The 27,346-nt window shown below is 42.6% G+C and overlaps 1 protein-coding gene across 4 annotated transcripts; it reads right to left on the bottom strand.

Annotated features, from left to right (window-relative positions):
- Nucleotides 1–251: 251 nt before the first annotated feature.
- On the bottom strand, nt 252–26,843 carry LOC120065451 (E3 ubiquitin-protein ligase Itchy-like). 4 transcript variants are annotated; one of them, XM_039016474.1, is made up of 24 exons: nt 26,435–26,843; nt 23,997–24,065; nt 23,199–23,340; nt 22,076–22,200; nt 18,524–18,655; nt 18,118–18,169; nt 16,915–17,096; nt 16,230–16,431; nt 14,256–14,351; nt 13,440–13,614; nt 12,727–12,796; nt 10,361–10,445; nt 10,130–10,258; nt 9,749–9,821; nt 6,294–6,365; nt 5,952–6,040; nt 5,681–5,840; nt 4,786–4,919; nt 4,367–4,507; nt 4,144–4,264; nt 3,694–3,798; nt 3,484–3,580; nt 1,545–1,617; nt 252–1,136 (listed from the first exon to the last, which is right to left on the bottom strand). In XM_039016474.1, the coding sequence occupies exons 2-24, from the start codon at nt 24,019–24,021 to the stop codon at nt 1,037–1,039; spliced, it is 2,580 nt and encodes an 859-aa protein (XP_038872402.1). In that variant the 5' UTR covers nt 24,022–24,065; nt 26,435–26,843; the 3' UTR covers nt 252–1,036. The 4 variants fall into 4 exon arrangements, with proteins under 4 accessions (XP_038872402.1, XP_038872401.1, XP_038872404.1 ...); XM_039016473.1 differs by having other exon boundaries at nt 26,716–26,843; XM_039016476.1 differs by having other exon boundaries at nt 18,118–18,166; nt 26,716–26,843.
- Between the last annotated feature and the right edge of the window lie 503 nt (nt 26,844–27,346).

Raw genomic sequence — 27,346 nt, 5'->3', positions numbered from 1 at the left:
AGTAACTCATTCAGTTTGCCTTAAAAATTAAAACAATGCTATTATTGTAGACAAGTACGGTCCTAATGCCGGTTGGTTGGGAAAGAAAGGGTCAAATCACACAACAAACCAGGGTCATGGTCAGAAGGCACAAAAACATTCAAAGTAAAAATTTAAAAAAATCTATGTTCTGCCATTAGGTGACAAATTAATTACGACCCTGATTTGCTACAACAATTTCAGGCTATAAAAAAATGAAATAAAAAGCATTCTCAATATTCAGGGTTGAAATCAATACGTAGACTTGATTACAACTGACTTTATAAACAAAAACTTTGGATTGAGGTAATTAATGAATGTCTGGTCTATCTATATAAAGGGCATAAACATCTGACTGTAAAACTATTGCACGCCAAAAATAAAGCTTTTCATCATAACATTCACGAAAACCTTACCACCACAACCGTGGTGTACCAGCAAAGTAAATGCCTTAAGATTAAATATTTCATCCGGAAAGCAACATGTTAAATCAAGTAAAACACTCTAAATGTCACAAATCGACAAGGGGACTTTTTGGAAGAGTCGGCAGCACACAATCCTAGCCTTCATTCAACAGTCTGTGCTCAGGGAGACGAAGGGGAAGAAATGAAACAGCTGACATTGCAGTGATTATTAACTACTGTAGTGAAGAGGTGACAGGCAGACGTGACATGGAGAAGTAACATCCCCTCCCCTTCCTCTCTCTCTTCCCGGACACGTGGTCTGATTAGGCAGAATAAGGCAAGCGTCAACAGGGTTACACAGGTCAGGGGGTGAAAGTTGAATTATTCAGTATGAAGGGTCGTCACCATGGAGACAGTGATTCCACCTCAGGTGTAATGGCTTTGGGGGTCTGTAACGTGGCTCCGGACTGGCAGAAAGGGATGCGTCTGTTAGTGTCTGCCCATCTCAAGAGAGCCAGGACCTGGGGGAAAAAGTGCAGCTGCCTGAAAACTAGACAGATCAAAGTGCGTGGAGAATGGCTCCTCATGGTGGCCATTTTGGCTGCCGTGTGTTACTACTCCTGTCCGAAGCCCTCAGTTTCCTCGATGGCAAACATCAGCTTCTCCTTCAGTTGCTCGTAGCTCTTGTAGGGTGGCAGGTCCAGTCGATTAAAGCTGGGATTACAAACACAAGGAATACAAAATAAAACCATCACATTGTAGATAGACACATAAATGGAATTAGGTCCTGGTTGGCTCAGTTGGTAAGAGCATGGCACGATTAACACCAAAAAAATTATGTTCTCACTGTAGAGTTGCTTTGGATAAAGGTGTCTTAATTTAAGTGGCATAACATTTATATTTGATAACAAAATCAATAGTTCGAAGACCAAGAGGAAAGGTTATTAATGGCTAAATGGAAAATGACAAAGTATTGTGTGGCAGGGTCACGTTTAATGCAGACTGAGTTGACATTGAGAGGTGAACTGGCCAAAGCCCTCAGATATGACAGGAATTGTATGTTGATGTTCAGACAGTGAGCGTTTAGAAACGACTGGAGAGTAACTCCACTAATGAACTTACCAAGTGTGACTTCTTGGAAGCCAGTTTTCTTTGCCCACCTTCTCGATGCAGAACTTCTGTGGTCCATTACTCCCTGAAAACACAAAATGACAAACTCTCCTCACAAATACCAAAATCCTCCATTTCTGTGACTAGAGCTGGTCCATCGATCTCTTTCAATGTCTATATCTTTCAAAATAAAAGTCCCCAAAAACATTTACATCCTCGACTTCCATGGATTACTTGCTAGTTATCCATAAACAATCCCTTTAGGTGTAGGTTAGTTGTTAGTTTAATATAAAAAAAACATATATTGTATACAGTGGGGAGAACAAGTATTTGATACACTGCCGATTTTGCAGGTTTTCCTACTTACAAAGCATGTAGAGGTCTGTAATTTTTATCATAGGTACACTTCAACTGTGAGAGACGGAATCTAAAACAAAAATCCAGAAAATCACATTGTATGATTTTTAAGTAATTAATTTGCATTTTATTGCATGACATAAGTATTTGATCACCTACCAACCAGTAAGAATTCCGGCTCTCACAGACCTGTTAGTTTTTCTTTAAGAAGCCCTCCTGTTCTCCACTCATTACCTGTATTAACTGCACCTGTTTGAACTCGTTACCTGTATAAAAGACACCTGTCCACACACTCAATCAAACAGACTCCAACCTCTCCACAATGGCCAAGACCAGAGAGCTGTGTAAGGACATCAGGGATAAAAGTGTAGACCTGCACAAGGCTGGGATGGGCTACAGGACAATAGGCAAGCAGCTTGGTGAGAAGGCAACAACTGTTGGCGCAATTATTAGAAAATGGAAGAAGTTCAAGATGACGGTCAATCACCCTCGGTCTGGGGCTCCATGCAAGATCTCATCTCGTGGGGCATCAATGATCATGAGGAAGGTGAGGGATCAGCCCAGAACTACACGACAGGACCTGGTCAATGACCTGAAGAGAGCTGGGACCACAGTCTCAAAGAAAACCATTAGTAACACACTACGCCGTCATGGATTAAAATCCTGCAGCACACGCAAGGTCCCCCTGCTCAAACCAGTGCATGTCCAGGCCCGTCTGAAGTTTGCCAATGACCATCTGGATGATCCAGAGGAGGAATGGGAGAAGGTCATGTGGTCTGATGAGACAAAAATAGAGCTTTTTAGTCTAAACTCCACTCGCCGTGTTTGGAGGAAGAAGAAGGATGAGTACAACCCCAAGAACACCATCACAACCGCTAAGCATGGAGGTGGAAACATCATTCTTTGGGGATGCTTTTCTGCAAAGGGGACAGGACGACTGCACCGTATTGAGGGGAGGATGGATGGGGCCATGTATCGCGAGATCTTGGCCAACAACCTCCTTCCCTCAGTAAGAGCATTGAAGATGGGTCGTGGCTGGGTCTTCCAGCATGACAACGACCCGAAACACACAGCCAGGGCAACTAAGGAGTGGCTCCGTAAGAAGCATCTCAAGGTCCTGGAGTGGCCTAGCCAGTCTCCAGACCTGAACCCAATAGAAAATATTTGGAGGGAGCTGAAAGTCCGTATTGCCCATCGACAGCCCCGAAACCTGAAGGATCTGGAGAAGGTCTGTATGGAGGAGTGGGCCAAAATCCCTGCTGCAGTGTGTGCAAACCTGGTCAAGAACTACAGGAAACGTATGATCTCTGTAATTGCAAACAAAGGTTTCTGTACCAAATATTAAGTTCTGCTTTTCTGATGTATCAAATACTTATGTCATGCAATAAAATGCAAATGAATTACTTAAAAATCATACACTGTGATTTTATGGATTTTTGTTTTAGATTCCATCTCTCACAGTTGAAGTGTACCTATGATAAAAATTACAGACCTCTACATGCTTTGTAAGTAGGAAAACCTGCAAAATTAGCAGTGTATCAAATACTTGTTCTCCCCACTGTATATGGATAGCAGAAACGGTTCTCCTACGTACCCATGAGGTCAGCGAAGCCACCCATGGGGAGCCGACAGGTGCCAGTGACAAACTGGAGCAGCCTCATGCGTTTCTCGTTGTCCATCTCCTTCACAAACTGTAAGAAACATTTTCACATCAGAACATTTACTAGTCAACTGGCAGGTCAACAGTAGACACCCCTTCACGATACACCATAATTGATGAATGAAACAGTAGAGGCCTGCTGACCTGCCAGAACCAGAGGATCTGCTTGCTGCTGCGAGCATAGTGTCTGTAGATGGTGTGCCTCTGCCAGTCCACCAGGTCAATCTCCTGCATGCCACACAGCATCACCTAGTGGGGGGACCAGATATTATGTTACACCACTCTCAATAGGGAAGAATGACCAGTGAAGTCTGGGAGAATCTTTAACACTGTTTTTAACCCGGTATACTGTGGTGATTGACCAATACCGGTTTCCAAATAAACCCTGAGCATCAACAATCTAGCACGCAATACTTCAGTGAAGACATTTGACGGGAAAATACTGAAGGTTGGTCCATGCCATTTTCTGTTTAGCCACCATACGTTGAGATAAAACGGATTGAGTAAGCATGAAGTTGTGTGAGTGGTTTTCACATCTCATTTCTTCATTACAGTAACTAATTTGATCTGTGTATGAATAAACCCATGGTGTACCTCCAGTTCCTTAGCGTCAAAGTACTGCAGGTACTGCTGGGGGAGGACCTCGTTGAAGCCCTCGAAGAAGGCCTGGGTCTGCTCCTCCACACCTCTGGACAACCTCCACTCTGCCACCAGCCTGGAGGAAGCACACACAACACAGAATGTGTCAGATAATATGCTTTCTTCTGTTGGGCAAGAAATATGTACCCACTGATTTCTAGTTGGTTTTCAATCCTACCTGATATATTCCTCTTTGTTCTCCTCAGTGACCAGTACGTTGCCTCCGTCCGGCTTCAGCTCGTGAGTAGTAACCTCCCCCAGGATCTCCTTGTCCACAGAGAAGAACATCTCCAGACCACACTCCTCCAGGTTGTTATCCCTGGGAGCAACCACAAGAGGGTAGATGTCATCATCACCGGCCCCTCACCTTGCTCATCAGTTACTATCATCATCATCATTTTCTTCTCCTCTTCATCATCATCATCATCATTTCCTCATAGTTATAATCATCACCCTCATCACTAGGATCCTCAACATCATATTCAACATCATTATAACCCTGACCATCATCATCATCATATCCTAACCACCACTAAACCACCATTATAAGGGAAAGCTCTCCACATTCCCGTTCCTACTTCCCATTCCCAGACTCACTTGATCCAGATGAGGGAGTTGTAGAATTCCGTGTCAATGGATTCTAGGTCCTTTAGGGCCAGGGGCTTGTTCAGGATGCGCTTGTAGAAGGGCAGGGAGAATCCCGTATCGATGAACTTCCCGTGGAACAAGGACTGTAGAGAAACATCAAGAACCAGGGCTGTGATCAGGAACTACAGAGTGGCATCATGAACCAGGGCTGTGATCAGGAACTACAGAGTGGCATCATGAACCAGGGCTGTGATCAGGAACTACAGAGTGGCATCATGAACCAGGGCTGTGATCAGGAACTACAGAGTGGCATCATGAACCAGGGCTGTGATCAGGAACTACAGAGTGGCATCATGAACCAGGGCTGTGATCAGGAACTACAGAGTGGCATCATGAACCAGGGCTGTGATCAGGAACTACAGAGTGGCATCATGAACCAGGGCTGTGATCAGGAACTACAGAGTGGCATCATGAACCAGGGCTGTGATCAGGAACTACAGAGTGGCATCATGAACCAGGGCTGTGATCAGGAACTACAGAGTGGCATCATGAACCAGGGCTGTGATCAGGAACTACAGAGTGGCATCATGAACCAGGGCTGTGATCAGGAACTACAGAGTGGCATCATGAACCAGGGCTGTGATCAGGAACTACAGAGGCTTTTTTTCAGGGTCGTGTTCAGTCGACGCTGAACAAACTGAAACAGGGAGGCTCATTTTCATTTTGCAACATGTTATGTTGCTAGCCCTTATGAACAAGGCCCAGGCTAGTGAAGGGCCGCATCCGAATTCCCACTGAAGTCAATTTCACTTAGTCTCCCATTGACATCAGTGCATGACTTAGTGACAATTAGACTAAAGGTGGAGGTTAGGATTCACCCCATAGATAGCATTGAGGTAGGTACCATGGCGATGAAGCGTCCGATGAACTTGAAGTACTTGAGGTGGTCGGGGTTGATGTAAGAGGCAGGGTTGATCTGGAGACAGTAGTTATCCTTCCCAGCGTACTCAAACAGGCAGTACATGGGGTTCAGCACCTCATGAGACAGCAGGAAGAACCACTCCCTGACAACACACACACAATGTTTAAAAAAATAAGTTGAAAAGACTGACACACACACTTACAATGATTCCTAATATGAGCTCATACTTAACCTATCAAAATAGGTAATTTACCTTGCCACTCCTCCGTAGTCCAAGCCTTCCTCTCCGGGGAAAATTATCCACAGCCTCCGTCTGAGATCTTGTGGATGAAAGCTCATTATCTTTGATGGACAAAGAGAGAGAATTGGAAACAGAAACATTACAAGGTTTGAGTATTTTTGAACACAGCCCCTGTATTCATCCACCTTTCTGTATCACTGGTGCAAAAATAGAGTACTCAAGGTTTCTCAAAAGAAATGACAAACTATTCCTGGAACACTGACAACTTTTCAATTAGTGTTATTTTTGTATTTATTCACAGGACTACAAAGAGCGCAAATGTATTATTATATTATTTATTTTTTATACACTCACTTGCTGGAATGAATCCTCAAAGAGGGTTTTGCGGGTGACGGTGATCTTGATGTGCTGTGGCATTGACAGTTGCTGGAAGACAAAGACTCACGTTATGGCCCCAGGAACAACAGGATTAACTGGGGGTTTTCCCTTTTGCCCAAAATGGGGAATCCTAAATTCCAATTAAGTCAAATTTTCACTTAGTTTCCCATTGACATCAATGAATGACTAAGTGAAAATTGGACCTAAGTGGGAATCACGAAGTGTCCTTAAGTGTGGACATGTTCACTTGTCTTTGTCCTTTCCTTAAAAGGAAATGACGACTGAAAGAAGCCATACCTGGGTTCAAGTACTATTTGAAAAGTCAAACACGTTAGCTGTGCTTGATTGAGCTCGACTGTTTACATTGACATGTTAGTCATTTAGCAGACGCTCTTACCCAGAGACACTTACAGTTAGTACATTCATCTTAAGATAGCTAGGTGGGATAATCACATATGCCAAGAGTGTGAAAAGCTGTCATCAAGGTAAGGGATGGCTATTTGAAGAATCTCAAATGTAAAATATATTTTGATTTGTTTAACACTTTTTTGGTTACTACATGATTCCATATGTGTTATTTCATAGTTTTGATGTCTTCGCTATTATTCTACAATGTAGAAAATAGTAAAAATAAAGAAAAACCCTTGAATGAGTAGGTGTTCTAAAACTTTGGACCGGTAGTGTATAAAAATATTTTTTTGGGGGGGGGCTTGCCTGTTTTGCATGTTATTTTGGCATTAATACATGTCACATATCAGTTTGCAAACAATGTAAAAAAAAAATATATATCATTGAGTTAATAAAGCCAAATACACACATGGTCTCTTTCTTGTTTTCTTGAGTGAGGCAGCTCCAAAATGCAGACGTTTCAGCCTCGCTCAGTGCTTCCTGTGGTGGTGGGGCGAGCCAGCAGAAAATAGGAGAATTGCGCTGTGATTGGCTCAGTGTTCTGTCACTCATGGGGACAGGACACTACGTCATCGCCAAATTTAAGTCCTTAGTTTGGGTAGACATCTAAAATGTAAGCCCTTTGGTCCTGCCATAGAGTTAATTTACAAGTGCCCTTCCAAGAAGGCTCAAGGTCATTGGCCACAGATAAAGTGACGTCAAATCACGTTATTTGTACAGTAGCTTTGATTGGACTGATCATGTCAACATTTTAGCTAGCAGTCATCATCATGAATCAAGTCAACAATCTACTGGCAAATCCCTTTTAATCCTTGTCATATCAAGAGAAATAACTAAGATAACTGATAGATAAAACGTATCGGTGCTCATCGGCCATTGGACATAGAGATTACACAACAAGTTGGAAATTGCAAATTCAACAATGAGTCGTTTGGAAGGAATCAGTGGCTAACTGCAAACACTGCAAAGCAACCACTAGCCTGCTATTCAATGGAGTGGCTGTGTGGTTTCCCCCCCCCCCCGTTCCCACCATAAATCCAGAGAATGCTAGACTTTTATGACAAAATTTGCCCACAAATGGACCGCCGCGCCACCTTTCTGTTTAAGTGAGCACATCAAAAGGTGAGTCCAAAAATGTCTTGTATGCTGCTGCATAAATGAAGTACTATGCAAGGGACATACAGTGGGCACCATAATTCATTGGACAGTGACAATTTTTTGTTATTTTGGTTCTGCACTCTAGCACTTTGAGTTTGAAAGGATACAATGACAATGAGGGTGAAGTGCAGACTGTCAGCTTTAATTTGAGGGTATTTTCATACATATCGGATGAACCGTTTAGAAATGACAGCACCTTTTGTACATGGTCCCCCAATTTTAAGGTACTACAAGTATTTGTTGAATTGGCTTCACAGATGTGTGTCGTTAGTGAATGCAGGAGAGCTGTTGATGAATAGTATTGATTCTAGACTTTGCTATTGCCTTTGGAGGTTGTTGTTGGGGTGTGACAACATGAGGAAGACAGCAGTGTCGATGCAAATGAAGCTGGCCATCATAAGGCTCAGAAATGAAAATCAATCAATCAGGAACATTGCAAAAACCCTGGGCATGCCCAAGTCAACAGTTTGGTTCATCATTAACAAGCCAAAAACCCTGGGCATGCCCAAGTCAACAGTTTGGTTCATCATTAACAAGAAGAAAACAACCGGTGAACTCAATTATGTCAAAAGACCCGGTAGACTGAGAAAGCACCTAAAAGAGCCCCAAGAGTTCTGGAAAAAAGTATTGTGGACAGATGAGACAAAGATTAACATGTACCAGAGTGATGGAAAGAGGAAAGTGTGGAGAAAAAAAAGACATGCCCATAATCCTAGGCATACCACCTCATCCGTGAAACATGGTGGAGGGGGTGTTATGACTTGGGACGGTATGGCTGCCAGTGGAACAGGCTCACTTGTCTTCATCGATGATGTGACTGCAGACAGAAGTAGAACAATGAATTCTGAAGTGTACAGAAATATTTTATCTGCTCAGATAAAACCAAACGCCTCCAAACTCATTGGACGGCACTTCATCATGCAACAAGACAATGACCCTAAACATAGGGGTTTTTGATGGCCAAAAAGTGGAAAATCCTTGACTGGCCGAGTCAATCACCAGATCTGAATCCGATTGAACATGCATTTTACATGCTGAAGAGGAGACTGAAGGCAATAAGTCCCCGAAACAAGCAGGAACTGAAGATGGCTGCAGTACAGGCCTGGCAGAGCATCACCAGGGAAGATACCCAGCGTCTGGTGATGTCGATGCATCGCAGACCCTGTACATCAAGTACAGACTTGATGTACTGGGAAAATACTGTAAGAGCAACCCATGTCCTGCATTCTGTCGCTGTACATTTAAAAAAAGTGCTGAACACATAGTTATATTGACTACGCCCGTCTTAGCTCGCTCATTAATGTCTTAATCGAAATTACGGAATGCCTCTTATCCGCTCATCGTTCCCTTATGCCATAGTTTGTACATCTCAATTGTCAGTAGAAACCACATTTGTTTAAGCAAGTCAGCCATATTAGCTGTTCTTTAAAAAGACAGTAAACGAGGCTGAATGAACTGTTTTGCTGCCAGACAAGGCTCCGCTGATAACCAGGTGTAGCTGTGGTTAGGATTCACTCCATGGTGCTGAAAAGAAAGCTCTGCTGTTGGGACAGTTTTATGTAGGCCCGAACAGTTTGTGGGCACCGTTTGTCACTGTTATAGTGCAATTAACGTATTGTTTAGTGTTGTGTAGTGGCTTTGCTGGCATGCATCAATTTTTTTTTGCGTTTGCCCGACCAAAATGTACACGCTAAAATCGCCACTGCATACCTCAATCCTCCTTTTAAATGCGGAAAGAATGCACTTGGAAGTGTATACTTCAGGGGAATTAGGACAGATAAGACTGCATTTTCAAAAGGCAGAGGTGGTTCTCAGGACATAGTGTACACTACAAAGCGAGGGTACAGGGTGTGTAGGGTACGTACCTGACACCAGAACCTGAAGTACTGCACTTTGGCTTTGAAGTCCCTGACGTAGGTGATCTGAGGCCCGTTCTCACTGTGAAGCAAACATGAAATACATGAGCTTGTTGACACTGACATTTGTTTATGTGCTTATCTGATGGGTCTCACTGGAGTAAATAACATTCAACATCTTTTGAGTGATACAATTAGGTGGGTGAGTGGATGGCACAATTGTGTGTGTATCTGTGTACCTGGGATCTTAAAAATAAAAAAATCCTTTGGACTGTAAGCGTACGTGCAAGAGTGAGTTAGCGCGTAAGTGAGATAGTGAGTGAGTAGTGGGCTGGAGGGCCAGCAACCAAAGGGTCACTGGGAGTCAGTGAGTGAGTGCACACGACTCACAGGGAGGATTTGCCCGTGCGAGGGTCGATGTAGGTGGTGGCTCTCCTGTTGTGGTCTACAAAGTAGGGGATGCCGTCCACAGTGAACCTCATCTCCCAGCCTTCAGGTAGAGGCTTGTCATTAAGCAGCCTACACCAACACACACACACTTATTTACAGGGCACCGACAGTCATACAAGAGCCGTTCTTTACAGTCAGTATTTGGGTTGTTTGTTAGGAAGTGAAACTGACCCTTGCGTCCGTGGGTCCTCCCACTGGGTCATCCGCGATGTGTGGTGAACAAAATATACCCTGCCGTTGGTGTCTGTTCGCTTCTCTGCAGTAGACATCAAAACAAACAGCAAGAACGAGACTTAGAATCCTGCATCGTACCACACAAAGATTCCATTACAGTTATACATTTACAAAGTGGATTAAGAGCCTCCTGAGTGGCGCAGCGGTCAAAGGCACAGATAGAGGCTTTGACCAGTATGTAGGGGATCTAGTTTCAGGAGTTTATTTAACGCCTGCTACGTTAGGTTGGTTTTCTAGTGAATCTACCTTTGGAGACACCTCAGCATTTTTGTACATGTGACACCAGTGTTACAGTAAAGCCAAAGAGTGTAGGAGCAGTTGCTAACTACCTAACCTGACTAACTGTGGGGGAAAATAAATGACATATACAGTAGCTGTGTCATGACGTGCCCCTTTCTGGGTATAGATCGTGTAATCCCCCTCTCTCTCTCCCCTACACCCAGGTTCTGTTATCTCAGGTTGTAAATTCCTGGAGGAGACTCTCTCCTCCTGGCCTTGCAGTATAGAGAGAGGGAGTTTCACAGTAGAACAAAGGAACTTCTTCTACCTCACAGAACTTGAGAACTGAACAATATCCATGTTTTGGAGGATGTGTAAATGGTCGGTGGAGAAGCCAGCTGCGACCCGGTCCGTTCTGTTTCGTGTGTGACCCCATGAAAGACAATACAGCCACATTACCATAACTCTGTTTATACAGGTGCCTCCGTTATGAGGTTTGTGTCTAATTATTGCATAAAACGAATGAGTAAAGTAAACAGTAAAAATAGTAAACTATTTGTGAAATGGTGTAATGTGATGTTAAACCGTTAATGTGAGAGAATTGTATTCCCTTAAAAATGAACTAAGTCATTGGCGCGCCTCCATGAGCACAGACATGATCTGGCTCATGGGACAGCCCTTTTCTACTGTTACGAATAAAACCCCCTCCTGAAAAAATCCTCTTCAGACCACGTGTAGCTCGATGGACACCGAGGGGGCACAGGTTGAGTTCAGACCACGTGTAGCTCGATGGACACCGAGGGGGCACAGGTTGAGTTCAGACCACGTGTAGCTCGATGGACACCGAGGGGGCACAGGTTGAGTTCAGACCACGTGTAGCTCGATGGACACCGAGGGGGCACAGGTTGAGTTCAGACCACGTGTAGCTCGATGGACACCGAGGGGGCACAGGTTGAGTTCAGACCACGTGTAGCTCGATGGACATCGAGGGGGCACAGGTTGAGTTTAGACCACAAAAACCTCAGTATAAGCTAAGGTTGTAATGGTTGTTGAATTCCTAACCAAACCATGTGGAGCATTGGCTACACGGTGGGAAATGGTTCAACTCTGAGACTATCGATCCCTACAGAATAAGAGCAAATCTTAGATACTAATTACTAGTCTTCAGCTAGAAATGTCAACCTGGGATGCGAAGACCGACATCCGCCGAAACATCTATCCTATAAGAACATTTCTGAATGGTACTCTGAAGTATCCATTCTAACCACGAAAGACTTCAGGGAAGCAGAGACGCTCGGATGAACTTTCCAACAGAAAGACAGACCATTCCAACAGAGATCACGACGACACACTGAGCGTAAATATATATTGATTTAAATTATTCCCGAATGAGTGAGGGTTCATGTGCAAAGGATTAGCATTTCAATTAATATAATTATCAACAGTGTAGTGACTCCTTTTTGTCTTTCCCGCCCTTCTCAGTCCACACCCACTTCCCTTTGTCCACCAAGCTGTCATATTGGCTTAGCCCACTAGGGAACCTCCCCTATCATTTCCTTATAACCATATCTACTGTTTGTGTGTTTATGCATTTCTGTGATTATGCAGTTAGTAAATAAATGATTAACACAATTGGTGTATGGATGATTCATAGCAAAGGCTGGGTTCGTGTAGATAACCAACAATTTACGACGTTTGGAATGGGACTAATGTGAGGTAAAGAATAATTAATTAATTAGAAGACTAATTGATTAGATATTAAAATATCTGAAGAGTTATTAGGAAAATTATAACTTTGTAATCTGAAGAGTTTCCTTGGTGCCCCGACTTCCTAGTTAATTACATTTACATGATTAGTTTAATCACGTAATAATAATTACAGAGAATTGATTTGATAAAATAACAGTCTTCACTTTAATGATGCCAAAGACACGACATTAGTTAGCTAATCACACTGCCCTGTGTTAGCAAACATGACTGTCTCAAACTGGCAAGACGTTTCTACAAATGTTTACATTGTGACGTCTCCACTTTCGGAGCGTATTGACAGTGGAAAACGCTTCGTGGTGGATCGTGCTACTTACCCCAGCCGTGTGGCAGCGGCCCAAGCGGGTCAAACTCTTTGTTTGCTGCGGCTATTTGCTGATCCTGGAGCTACAATGTAGAAACAAGGAGGTCAAATGACCAGCGCTTACGTGTGTTGAATAATGCTTCTTTACAACGATATACAGTGGTCTTATAAGGTAGCTAATCACAGATTAATAAGTGATTAGATAGCTGAAAGCAAGGTCACCATGCTAGAACTTCCACCAACCCAACCAGTTCAGAACTGTGATTCCTTCAAGGGAGGATTCATTTCCAATGGACTACTTATTTGAAGTATTCCAACAGAGCCCAAGGAGGCATGGGCTAGAGGGAGTATCCATAATATTTCTTATACCAGTCATTACTTTTCAAATCAGTGGCACAATCCCAAAAATCTAGACCCTACGCCCTCCATCCCTAGATCCTACGCCCTGCACCCCTAGACCCTACGCCCTCCACCCCTAGACCATACTTCCTCCTATGCACTTGTGGAGATCTGAGATGATGTAACAAGTGTAAGCAATGCCAGGGGGTTCTAAGGCCAGGGGTTTCTAAGGCCAGGGGTTTCTAAGGCCAAGTTTCACCATGTTGCTTATACCTGTCAAATCATCTCATATCTCCAAAAGTGCATAGAGTCTAGGGGTCAATTTGGGATTAGACTAGTGCACTTTGGGAGGAAGGGGAGAGAATTGAGACGTAGCCCATGTCTTACCCCAAATATGAACCTCTGGTTGAACTGCTGCATGGCCCCCTGCAGCTGGCTGCGCTGGTGCTGCCACTCCTCAAAGTTACGCACCGACTCCTGCGTAGGGCGCTGCCACGTGGTGGTCCGGCTGATGTGGTCCACAAAGTACACCCTGCCCATTGGGTCCACTCGCCGCTCCCACCTACATGGGACAGAAGAGGGAAGGTTCTAATTCCCCATGATGATTGATGACGGCCCTGCGTGAATACTTTAAAAAGGAATCATTTCTTACAACACAACACTCACAACAAACTGATCTGAACTGGTGAGATTGGTGAAAGTAATAGGGTGGTAACTTTGCTTACACCTATCCAATCACATATATATCTACACTTCTCTCGAGGAAACAGCAGGAGGCATTTCTGCACTATTTCAACAGGGCCGATATTCCTCTAGCGGAGGTAGCGTAAAGAAATCTAGGGCCTTCGGTCTTCAGTAGGATGTGCACAAAAATGGCACGGATAGTTTGATGTCACTTATCACTCGGTCCGAGAGAACAGGTACCGTGCAGGGTTTCTTGTGATATCAAACTATAGTGACATCAACTTTGTGCAGGTGCTCTTATTGAAACCAATTTAACACAAATAATTGTACATTGTACCATGTGAAACTATAATACAGCGTAACATACGTATTAGTTAACATATTCCAAAATACATTGGTACATTTTTAAAGAGTAGAATTAGAGATACACTACTGCCATATGAAAGCAAAACATATAGTATATGAATTACGAACTACGGATTTGATTAATAAATGATTTGTTTGTAAAATTTTTGTTACCCAGAGGGGAGAGAATCGGGTCGGTTCCATGACGTCCTCTTTTCAATGTGATCCACGTAATACATGCGGCCATTCTGGTCCACCCTCTGCTCCCAGCTTCAGACAGAACACAGAACAGTCAGAAACTACATTTTAAGGGCACCAGGCTTGCACAACTGTAGTCTTAACAGCTAAATTAATGTTTATGAAGCATCACTGTACAGTTGAAAAATATATGGCAAATAGAAATCCAAAATGGATGATGTTGAGAGATAGATGGGAGGGGTTGAATGGAGCTGAAGGGTGGGACTAATAACAAGATAACCAATGTAAAACATACCGGGTCTGTAAAATGTATATAGGTTCAGAACTTTTGTGAAATAGCACAGTTACAAATAGAAATCAAACTGGATGGACATCAGAAATAGAGGAAGGACTAAAAACAAACAAAATAGAACTATTGTAAAATAGATTGTGTCTGTAAAATGTGTATAAGATGTATAAACTGAAGGTAGAAGCCTAAGTGTTATTGTTTATTAGTTTACTCCAATTGGGGGAAGGTTGGTGGGGTTTGCGGGGAATAATAAAGGTATATTCTTTAAAAAGTATGTATGTCTATATAGGTATGTGTATGTATATGTGTATATGTATGCATGCGTGTATGTATATGGATATTAATATATTTACCCCAAAAATATATGGGGGATTGGAAATGATGCAGACAATTACATCGATGGAAGCAACATTCTTTCCGCAATATTAAGCTGATCCACCCCTTAAATATTTTTTTTTTTTTTTTTTAAACATTGCCTTGACTAACAGACTAATGCCGACTAGACTAACAACAGACTAACGCCAACTAGACTAACAGACTAATGCCGACTAGAATAACGCCAACTAGACTAACAACAGACTAATGCCGACTAGACTAACAACAGACGAATGCCGACTAGACTAACACTGCCTAGACTAACACTGCCTAGACTAAGAACATTTTTCTACTGACTGCAAAATGAGTGATAAATTGTCAAGTCTCATCTATTAGCGGTCGAGAGGTGGTTTGAAATATCAACAGCTATTCATAACCAACAGAGTTAAACTTAACTCTACAAAGAGGTGTAGCATCGAACTCCTGTCAACCTCAGTGTTTACCCTAGTATTTTATTCAGCAGCGGTGGCAAAGGTAGCGGGGGTGGAGCGTGGTAATGGGCATAGTGGTGGGCGTGGCCAATGGTGCGGTTGTAGAGGCCCTCTTGGCCACAGAGACAAAATGTTACAGTTTTAAAGCTAATTCCCTCAATTTCTAAGCATTTGTCATGGGGCTGAGTGAAAAATTGCAGTTTCAAAGCTAATCTCCTGCAATTCTACACATTTTGCCATGTCTAATGCTATCTGAGTGATTAAAACATTAAAATAACATACCAATTACATTGTTTGAATTTCAGATTATCCCTGACTGTCTAGTTTTTATTTTGGTGATTGTTAATTCTCATAGATCTTATTTAAAAATATAATGCGTCAGTATATTTTCTACATATTTTATATCAGGTTTTAGTTGTTTAAGTTTGTTTACATCCTGTTTTACCATCCTGTACATAAAATAAAAATACAAGTGATTCCATACATTGAAACTAGTTCGGTGGAGTTTGCCTTCTCCCCCTCCTTCAATCACCCCAACTACCTCACACCCCAGTACACTGACTCAGTACTCCTTGTATTGTTATTTTATTGTGTTACTAGTTTATTTTGATCTAATTGTTAATTTTCTTACTTTTTAACTGCATTGTTGGGAAAGGGCTCGTAAGTAAGCATTTCACAGTAAAGTCTACACTTGTTGTATTCGGCGCATGTAACAAATACAATTGGATATGAAGACGAGCACATGCGCACATTTTCGATGGACAGGCTGGTCAGGGCTGTAGGATTGATTGGGAGCGTTCTTTTTTACTTGCTCATGATACACATCTGGTTAGGAGCCTACGCAAGTCCCCTCACCCCGGTGACAGTGGGCCGTTGCTGACAGGGCCGAGTTGGGGGTGCCCGCCGGCTGGGGGTGCCCCAATGGCTTCCGGTCCGCTGGTGCTGGCTGCCTGTGGGGGTGGGGGTTCTGCGCCGTTCTCCTGAGGGGGGTCTGAGAAGGAGCCGTCTGAAGCCAGGGGCTCGCTCACGTCGCTGGGAGTGGAGCTGCTAGAGGACGCTGGAGGAGAAAAGGTTAGCTATGGTCTTGGGGTGGAGCTGCTGGAGGAGGTTCGACGAGACAGAGGAGAATAGTTAGCTGCGGTTGCTAGTAGGAGACGGTATAGACGAAGGAGAGGTTAGCTGGGGTCGCTAGTAGGAGATGCTAATGAGAAGCTGCTAAATAAGGCTAATGCTTTAGACTGCATATATGTGTTGAATAGCATATCTGGACTGCACTTCATTAAATTCCACAAAATGGCTTGAATAGTGAGTGTAATGAAAACATGAACGTTTCATTACATGAGAAGGCAATAGATGGACGTGGCATTAGCACATCAACTCATGAAAGGAATTTCTTTCAATAGTTCTGTCAGAGACCTCTATGGTTATCTATTGTATTACTATTTCTATGGTATTGTTGTGGTATTTTGTATTGTATTATTATGGAATTGCTAGGGTATGTCTAGGGCCTTTCTATGGCATTTCTTAGCGTGGTGCCCACCTGGGGAGGCGGCTGGTCTGCGAGGGGTGGGTGGAGGAGGACGAGCAGGTCTGGGGGGACGTGTGGACTTGGAGCCCCCTGGAGATGGGGCGGGAGACCCCGTGCAGTCTATTGCGTGGCCATTGGGGATGATCACCCAGTCCTCTGTAGAGTCACTGGAAGGGGAAGTGTCTCTGCTGGACCTGGCGGGTATGACATCACCAAAAGTCAAAAGAAATTGCATGCAGCACACAGTCAATTACTTTTTCTTTGCTGTTTTGGCTGTAGGTAGTGCCTCCTACTTTTTGGTGGTCAAAATGTTTTATATACTACTGCTACCACTACTGCTACCACTACTGCTACCACTACTGCTACCATCATCATTACTATTACATCTAATCAAAAAACATTTATGAACAAGGCCTCCCGGGTGACTCTGGGTTCGAGCCCAGGCTCTGTCGCAGCCGGCCGCGACCGGGAGGTCCATGGGGCGACGCACAATTGGCCTAGCGTCGTCCGGGTTAGGGAGGGTTTGGCCGGTAGGGATATCCTTGTCTCATCGCGCACTAGTGACTCCTGTGGCGGGCCGGGCGCAGTGCGCGCTGACCAGGTCGCTGGGTGTACAGTGTTTCCTCCTACACATTGGTGCGGCTGGCTTCCGGGTTGGATGCGCGCTGTGTTAAGAAGCAGTGTGGCTTGGTTGGGTTGTGTTTCGGAGGACGCATGGCTTTCGACCTTCGTCTTTCCCGAGCCCGTACGGGAGTTGTAGCGATGAGACAAGACAGTAACTACTAACAATTGGATACCACGAAATTGGGGAGAAAAAGGGGATAAAAAAATAAATATAAATAAATAACACAATATAAGTATTTACATACTGTCAAGAGTTATCATGAAAAATAAAAAATGTCCACCCCCGTCTCCCTTTGCAATCAGCAAGCAGTTCTCTGGACATCCCAGTGCCGAGACAGTTGCAATGTTTTTTGTAAAACGATATATCAATATCGGGAAAAATGCAACTAACATCGATTTAGACTTGACATATCGGTGCCCATCTCTAGTATTCACAATGGACAGAAGATATGCTAGTGTGACTGAGTAATATTAGAAAAGTATTTTGCTGACTCACCCTAATCAGTACATTCCCCCCCCAAAAAAAGTCACAAGTATTCACTCAGAGAACTTACAGAAGACATACAATATAGTATTATTAAAACATGATACCTGTTGCCTCCATCTTCGTTCTGTCTCACGTCCCTGTTGGGAGCAGTAGCTGCTGAAACAGTAAACCAACATCAAGCATTCAAACCCAAACAGAATACAATTCATCCAGTGAAACGTATTAATCACATCATCCTCAATTGGGATCGGCGCGACTACTTGAGTACTCAAAGGTTTGTACTCAAAATGTACAAATGCAACTATTTAGCAGGTTATATTTATAAGCAAATGTACAACAAAAAAAATGTGCTTATTGCTTGTGGAGTACGTCAAGTGCAGTATTAAAATGATGTACAATGTCCTTTTCAGTTGCATCAGAAAAAAACTGTAATTGGAACAACCAATAGTATACAACAAACATTTTTGCCTCAAACACCGACACTTTCAACTGCCCATCCCTAATCCTCACCATGGTCTCTCTCTGCAGAGGCAAAGGTCTCTGGGTCCACCTGCACGCCGTCCAGACAGATGGACAGGTCCCCCACCACGTCTGTGTTGTCCTGGTCTGAACACAGCTGTAGGATCTGCACCACCTCAGAGACTGACAGACATGTCAACAGACAGGCGCACAGACACACAGAAAGACAGACACACGCGTAGATGCTAGTTTATAAACAAAGAGTGTAAACATGGATGGATCAGCTTGAATTCTAGCCTTGATGTATCCCGTCTAATATCAGAAATAGAACTTGTGCATGATATGCATGTATTGACCATATACACCGAGTATAGCGAACATTAGCAACACCTTCCTAATATTGAGTTGCACCCCCTTTTGCCCTCAGAACAGCCTCAATTCGTCGAGGCATGGACTCTACAAGGTGTCAAAAGCGTTCTACAGGGATGCTGGCCCATGTTGACTCCAATGCTTCCCAGTTAGCTGCATGCCCTTTGGGTGGTGGGCCATTCTTGATAAACACGGGAAATGGTTGAGTGTGACAAACTGGTGCGCCTGGCACCTATTACCTTACCCCGTTCAAAGGCACTTCAATCTTTTGTCTTGCCCATTCACCCTCTGAATGGCACACAATCCATTTCTCAATAGACTCAAGGCTTAAAAATCCTTCTTTAACCTCACTGATTGAAGTGGATTTAACAAGTGACACCAATAAGGGATCATAGCTTTCACCTGGTCAGTCGTTAATCGAAAGAGCAGGTGTTCCTAATGTTTTGTACACTCAGTGTATATTATTATAGGAGGTGCACTTCGGTGTGTCTTTGACCCGATTGTAGTGCAGGAATTCATGAATATATCTTTGAGGGTCACATGGGCAGCACGTCGACCATGACTGAAAGTACTCCTTCTATTGGCAAAGTAAGCCCATTCACATGCTTGAGTTAAAAATCAAGAGCCGCCTCTAATACCAGCTGTGGCGAGAGACGCCCCTAATACCAGCTGTGGCGAGAGCCGCCCCTAATACCAGCTGTGGCGAGAGCCGCCCCTAATACCAGCTGTGGCGAGAGCCGCCCCTAATACCAGCTGTGGCGAGAGCCGCCTCTAATACCAGCTGTGGCGAGAGCCGCCTCTAATACCAACTGTGGCGAGAGCCGCCTCTAATACCAGCTGTGGCAAGAGCCGCCTCTAATACCAGCTGTGACAAGAGCCGCCTCTAATACCAGCTGAGGCGAGAGCCGCCTCTAATACCAGCTGAGGCAAGAGCCGCCTCTAATACCAGCTGTGGCGAGAGCCGCCTCTAATACCAGCTGAGGCAAGAGCTGTCTCACAAAGAATACCAGACATGAAGTAGTGGATTAGAGCAGGAGTGTTAAACTCTTCCATGGAGGGCAGAGTGTACTGGTTGTTGTTAGTTATTTTCAATGTGTGTCCAATTAAGACCTAGGTGAGAGGAGTTCTTAACTATAGAAAAGTTTGATCACACGCACATCCTTAAAGAAACGTAGGTGCTGGGCTAAGGAAGTACTGCAAAAAAAAACAGGTTGAGGACCTGGTGAAGATCGAGACGTTGTCAATAAACTGCTCACTGGGCGCTGTACTGCGGCTACCCTCTGCTCCAGCCTCTACAACCTAGTGTGTGTTAAATATATATATATATATATATATATATTAAGCAATAAGACCCGAGGGGGTGTGGAATATGGCCAACATACCACGGCTAAGGGCTGTTCTTAAGCACGACACAGAGTGCCTATACGCAGCCCTTAGCCGTGGTATATTGGTCATATACCACAAACCCCTGAGGTGCCTTATTGCTATTATAAACTGGTTACCAACATAATTAGAGCAGGAAAAACAAAAATGGTTTTGTCATACCCTGGGTATACCATAGCTGTCAGTCAATCAGCATCATGGTTCAAACCACCCAGTTTATATATATTTATATCGGAGGTATTGGCAAAAAAATCAGAAGACACATTTCTATCTAGTATGGATTAATAAAGTATATCTTATCTACCTGTATCTTATCTTAAAGGTGATAATTGGGAGCATATTCAGTGTGCGGGACACTTGTGGTGGAATATTCTATTCAAGTGAGAGAGACTGTCATTTCTTCAAACAATCATCTTTAAACAATATCGATTAATTATTGCAATAATGAAACCAGTCAGCCCAACAGCTAAGCAACCTAACTGAAAAAATAAATAAAAATGATATTATATAGGACCTAAAAATGCTTAGTCAGACTGGTTCCATCTCCCATAAGCCACCATGGTTATCTACACAGGATGGTGTTTCACCCCCAACCCGGCGTAGTTTCCCAGATGCCAGGAAGAAGAGACAATGAGGCATTGTTCTAAACTCTTCCAGACTCTCTATCGCAGGTCCCACACACCACATCTTGTCTATGGAATGCCAGCGTTTCGGTTTTAGTCCCCATCTCTAGCAGACTAACTGCAGGAAGATAGAGTAGAAAGCATCTCTTTACAGAAACACAGATTAAACACAACAGAAATGTCTTCCTATTAATATCAAACAAACCAGGTAAATACGTAATTTTTCTTTCATTTAGCAGACACTGCTAAATCGCCGCTGCTATTTTTCTACAACTTCCTTCAAATTGAAATAACAAAATTGCACTATCCCTTTAAGATTAGAGTTACAGTACAACATACACTATATATATACACAAAAGTATGTGGACATCCCATCAAATTAGTGGATTCAGCTATTTCAGCCACACCCATTGCTGACAGGTGAATACAATCGAGCACACAGCCATGCAATCTGCATAGACAAACATTGGCAGTAGAATGGACTCACTGTAGACCTCAGTGACTTTCAAAGTGGCACCGTCATAGGATGCCACGTTTCCAACAAGACAGGTATTCAAATTTCTGCCCTGCTAGAGCTGCCCTGGTCAACTGTAAGTGCTGTTATTGTGAATTGGAAATGTCTAACAGCAACAACGGCACAGCCCGAAGTGGTAGGCTACACAAGCTCACAGAATGGGACCACCGAGTGCTGAAGGGCGTAAAAATAGTCTGTCCTCGGTTGCAAAACTTACTACAGAGTTCCAAACTTCCTCTGGAAACAACGTCAGCAGAATAACTGTTTGTCAGGAGCTTCATGAAATGGGTTTCCATGGCTGAGCAGCCACACACAAGCCTAAGATCACCAATGCACAATGCCAAGCGTCAGCTGGAGTGGTGTAAAGCGCGCAGCCATTGGACTCTGGAGCTGTGGAAACCAACTCCATATCAATGACCGTGATTTTGTAATGAGATGTTCGACGAGCAAGTGTCCACATACTTTTGGTCATGTAGTGTATAGCAAGAAGTGGCGTGAATGAGAGCCACCGCTTGCTCCTCATCTCCCTACAGTGCAGTGGCACGCATCAGTTATATTTCAGAGGACTATTTGTAAATATGACAACCACTTACTGCAAAGTTCTTGTATATCTTGTTATACACTTTTCCGGTATCAAAAAGTCAAAGAGATTTCATATAATCACATTTAATACTACCTGCTCCGTGCCTCATCAGGAGAAGAGAATGAACTCACGTTTCATATCATTGGACTTGAGGGTTTCACTGATGTCCAATGTGGCCACGCCCAAAAGGAAGTCGGCCTTCAGCGTCTGATGACTCCATACCCGGAAAATGAGCTTACTGAAAGGTGTGACAATTCTGTGTAGAGGGTGGAAAACATTAGTTTACGGTTTCACTACTGTACTTAGTAGGCTATACAACAACAGACAAGGAGACGACATGCAATTCTTTGTGACAGGCCTAAACAATTACACTATTATAAAGGAATGAGTTAACCACATAAACAATAACAAGATCACCGTGGGCCAGTTTCCCAGATACGGATTACACCTACGGACTAAGAAGCACTTTCCATGGAGAATCTCTGAGCATGTGTTTTAGTCCAAGACTATGAGTGAGAAATGCACTATAGGCCTATATGCAAAATAAATATACATGCAAATATAAATTTGTCAGAGGACGGCGGTGTCAGAGGAAAGCCTTAAAAATGGTCAAAAACTCCAGCCAAGTCATAGTATGTTCTCTCTGCTACCGCACGGCAAGCAGTCCCGGAGCGCCAAGTTGGGACCAAAAGGCTCCTGAACAGCTTCTATCCCCAAGCTTTAAAACTGCTGAACAGTTCATCAAAATGGCTACCCGGACTATGTGCATTGACCTCCGAAATTGTGTTATATGTATATATTATTTTGCATTGACATTGTTGCACTGGCTCTATACACACACACACTCACTCACTGGACCCTACCCACGCACTGACACTCCAACACACACAAAAAGACATGCATGCATATTGACGCCACACACAACTTTTCACATACGCTGCTGCGACTGTTTATTATCTATCCCATTGCCTTGTCACTTTATCCCTACCTACATGTACATATTACCTCAATCACCTCAACTACCTCGTACCCCTGCACAGTGACTCGGTACTGGTACTCCTTGTATATAGCCTCATTATTGTTATTTTATTATGTTACTACTTCGATTGTGTTAGCTAATCTTTTTTTACTACATTGTTGGGAAAGGGCTCATAATTAAGCATTTCACGGTCAAGTCTACACCTGTTGTATTAGGCGCAAGTGACAAATAACATTTGATTTGAAATGAAAATAGGTATTACCGTAGCTACTTACACTGTGAGTGACTGCTTCCATTTGGGGGTGTGGGTGTTGTTGCACTTCTCCGTCTTCTTCGACTGGTTGTCCACAGCCACCTCCACGTACGGACTGGGGCCAAACCAGTTCTTTTTGTTCTCCTTCAGTTTGGCCGACAGAACTGCATGCCATAAAGGACATAAAATACACAAATCATGTCATGGTAAGAGATTCTAGTAAACACTGTTATCAGTCACAGAAGTTAGCCATAGAAATAAACCACAGAACGGAAATGTGAGATCCATGTTCACATTGGCTAATTGACCCACCACTGTAGCCCAAGCACTATCTTTGTTTAGAACGATTCTTTAGCCTAGTTGGTTTACTGTATATCCTACTATGTTTGTTATTGATATATATTTCAACCACTGAAAAAATAGGAAAATAAAGTTATTCTATTCCATTTTATACTCTATAAATACTTGATAAATTCACAGTCTGTACCATCAGCTAGGCCTATAGAGAACAAGCACCTGCCAATCCCATTAAAAAGCGCATTCTACAGCTTCGGGTGACAGTGGCTTATTATTTAATTTAGGATTATTAGTAGAATCCCGATTATCTGAAGCCATGATGACAGCTTCTTCCTGAGGTCCGCCACATAATGAAAAATATATTACAGAGGAAAAAAGTTGTATTACTTCCATTCTATTTACAAACAATATTTACATAATTAAGAAAAAACATAAAATTTTACTTTTAGCCAACGTACAACTACAAAAAAATTATGAAATGCTAGCTACTGGGGTTTAGCTGTAACAAAAGGTCAAAACTCACCGGTGACTTGAAGTTGTGCCTTCATAGTTCAGCCATTAACACTGCAGTATGCTTTGGCTACGACATGAACTGCAAAGAAAGCAAACGTGACATCACATGTAAACATTAAGAGACAAGAAACACGGCAATAGTACAGGTGTCCTGGTTTACATAAGGGTTTATCTATAGTACAAGTTTCCTGGTTTACACCCTACTGTACCCAATGGAATGTTTAAATATACTCCTGCACTTATGCCTACAACACTATAACAAACCCATGGAGACTTAAGCAAAACAGGGCAGTAAAATGCTAACATTGAGCATTTTGCTGTACAGAGCCTTGGCATACAAATATGGCTATTCAACTGCCTTGTTGTTCTACAATAGAGCTGGGAAACTGGTTGAGAAGCCATGTGGAGGTAACAGCTAAATCAGGACAGGAAAAATGTAATCCCTCCTGGATTACCAGATTACGTAAACTGGTACATCATGAGTCAGCGATAGTTTTAGACCCTGGTTGGTGTCAATGGTTAGCGGTTAGGTCTAGGGGCTCATAGGTGACTGAGTTACAGACTATGGGTCCCTGTAAAAAAAAAAACTATGCAATTTGGGATTATAGATGACATTATAGCCTAGATTATGTAAGCATGGGCATATGTAGGTAGCCTAATGTTGTTGAGCAGTCTAAAAGCTATTCAAGTATTTTAGCTAGATTACTAACATCTCCTCTGTCTACTCACTAAGCAGAGTTGTGTCCAAAGCAGAGCCAAGATAATTCAAGCAAGTAGATTTAATTTAGGTTCAGGAAACCTGTCTTTTACATAATAAGAAATGAAAATGCATGCAACTTTCCAAGGCAATTGTCAGATTTAGCCTAAAGTAGCCTTGTCATCGAGGGTTGGCCAATTTGGTCATCTGCACGGCGTAACCATGTAAAACCAGTGTAAACTTGCAATCTGCTAACTGTGTCAACAAGTTAATTAATGTCTAATAATATAGCATGGGTACTGTCCACAACACTGAAACAAAAAACAATCATTGCAAAGTAAAAAAAACATGTTTTTATTTTATTTTACCTTTATTCAACCAGGCAGGCCAGTTGAGAACAAGTTCTCATTTACAACTGCGACTTGGCCAAGATAAAGCAAAGCAGTGCGACAAAACAACACAGAGTAACAAACAAATGTACAGTCAATAACACAATAGAAAAATCTATGTACAGTGTGTGCAAATGTAGAAGAGTAGGGAGGTAAGGTAATAAATAGGCCATAGAGGCAAAATAATTACAATTTAGCATTAACACTGGAGTGATAGACGTGCAGATGATGTGCAAGTAGAGATACTGGGGTGCAAAAGAGCAAGAGGATAAGTAACAATATGGGGATGAGGTAGTTGAGTGTGCCATTTACACATTGGCTGTGTACAGGTACAGTATAACATAATTATACTGGTGCATAGAGTTGTATGGTTTGTTTAACTTTGCAATCATTCGTTTTTGTTTGGCATACATTTTAAAGTAAAAAATCTGAGTCTGCATCTGTTACAATGGAATTGCCCTAAAGCAGGTTGGAGCAGTCTAAAAAAATCCTATATCTGCTAATCATCAATGCAGTGATCGCGAATTGAAAATAATGTAGGAAAACAAGGACAAATATATAGGATATTGCAATAACGGAATTGTTAGGTTAGATTACTTGTTGGTTATTACTGCATTGTCGGAACTAGAAGCACAAGCATTTCGCTACACTCGCATTAACATCTGCTAACCATGTGTATGTGACAAATAAAATTTGATTTGATATAACCCAAATGCTTTAGACTAAATGTTAATGTCTGTTTGATAACATGTTTGGAATGACAATGGGTCCCACAGGGACCAGAACAAGATTGTCTCAAAATAGGGCTGTCCCCCTCACCTCATTTATTTACTAGCTATTAACCTGCTTAATTGCTTGATTCAAGGCAATGACTCTTCCCTTGATTTCTTAACTTCCCCACAACCACAGTCAATTAAGTCAAGCTCAGAAACTACCACAAATTCCATAACTGCAAACAGTACATCTGACATTACATAAATTAGCTAGCTACTGCTCTTATAAACTCAAATGCTGACTAGTAAATTTGCTAGTTATTGTTTGTTTTAGGGAATAGGTAGCTAACTTAGCTTGCTAGCTAATCCAAGTTTTTGTGCAAGGTCTAATATGGTTGTAGTTTGCTAGCTAGCTAATGTTACTTTACTACTTAACGTAGATAGCTATTTTAGCTACCTAGCTGCCCTGTACGTAGCTAGCTATTCTTTCAATACTTTCAAAAATCATAAAGGTAACTAACACAATTTATAAATTACTTCTACATGGAAAGGGAGCGACATAAATGGGAAATTGCAAGAGAAAATTGACATAAAATGTCAATAACAATCCCAGGACGCTGAAAGCAGGCCAAACAAGCTAGTAACTTACCTAGCTAAATCCACATAGTAGCTAGCTATAACAACTCTGGTAGCTATCTAGCTGTTAGCTTCACAACATAAAACAATCAGTAGTTAACTACACTCTTGGTGTGCATAACTATCTTAATAATTAACTACTTGGTCAGTAGGGTGTGTCGTGAAGGTTTGCTCGCTTTGAATATCGATTTCACGAAGGTGAGCTAGCTAACGTTAGCTACCCTATCTAACCATCTACGGATATCTTTGAAAATGGACAATTCATCCATATAAAACGATTGGATTACATCCTACCCATATCAGAGGGCAGCAAATGTTTCTGTAAATGTCCTTCTTACGCCCACCAAGGAATATGGATGGTAAACAAGGTCTCAGAAAAACTAAAAAGCTGTATGACAAGTATCACTCCGTCTGAACTTCTTCCTGACCGTGTCATGTGACTAACGTTAGGCGGCGTCGAGAAACATATCACAGACAGAAGGGGTAACCCATAGACGTCACGGTGGCTATAAAACGGAAAGTTCCGTTTAGAACATTTTCTCATCACCAAATATGGTACTGAGAGGAAGTCCAGTCGCGAGTACTGGTAAACTGAAGATGGAACTAGGTGAAACTGGGCCGATATTCTGCTAATTTTCTCATCTATGAAACATCTGATCTCAATGCACAGTGCACTACGTTTTATAGACATGACACTTTGCCAAAGTTTGAAACAATTGCGTTGTTAGAAGTGCAATGTCGAATTGAGTTTTTGCACATGCGCACTTCACAGATAAGGCGTTCCCCTTCTGAAATATGCAAATACCTAATTCAACGCGCCAATGGAATCTCGCTAGCTTGTGCTTGGCTCTTGCCTGTTTTCCCCACTATGCTTCATTTGCTTCCACTGTAAACGACACAGGTTAACTGTCTTGGGTTAGTCATA

The sequence above is a fragment of the Salvelinus namaycush genome, chromosome 20 (genome assembly GCF_016432855.1).
Source record: "Salvelinus namaycush isolate Seneca chromosome 20, SaNama_1.0, whole genome shotgun sequence".
NCBI lineage: Eukaryota > Metazoa > Chordata > Actinopteri > Salmoniformes > Salmonidae > Salvelinus > Salvelinus namaycush.
The sequence above is the reverse complement of the archived record's forward strand: the minus strand, read 5'-3'. Positions and strand labels throughout refer to the sequence as shown.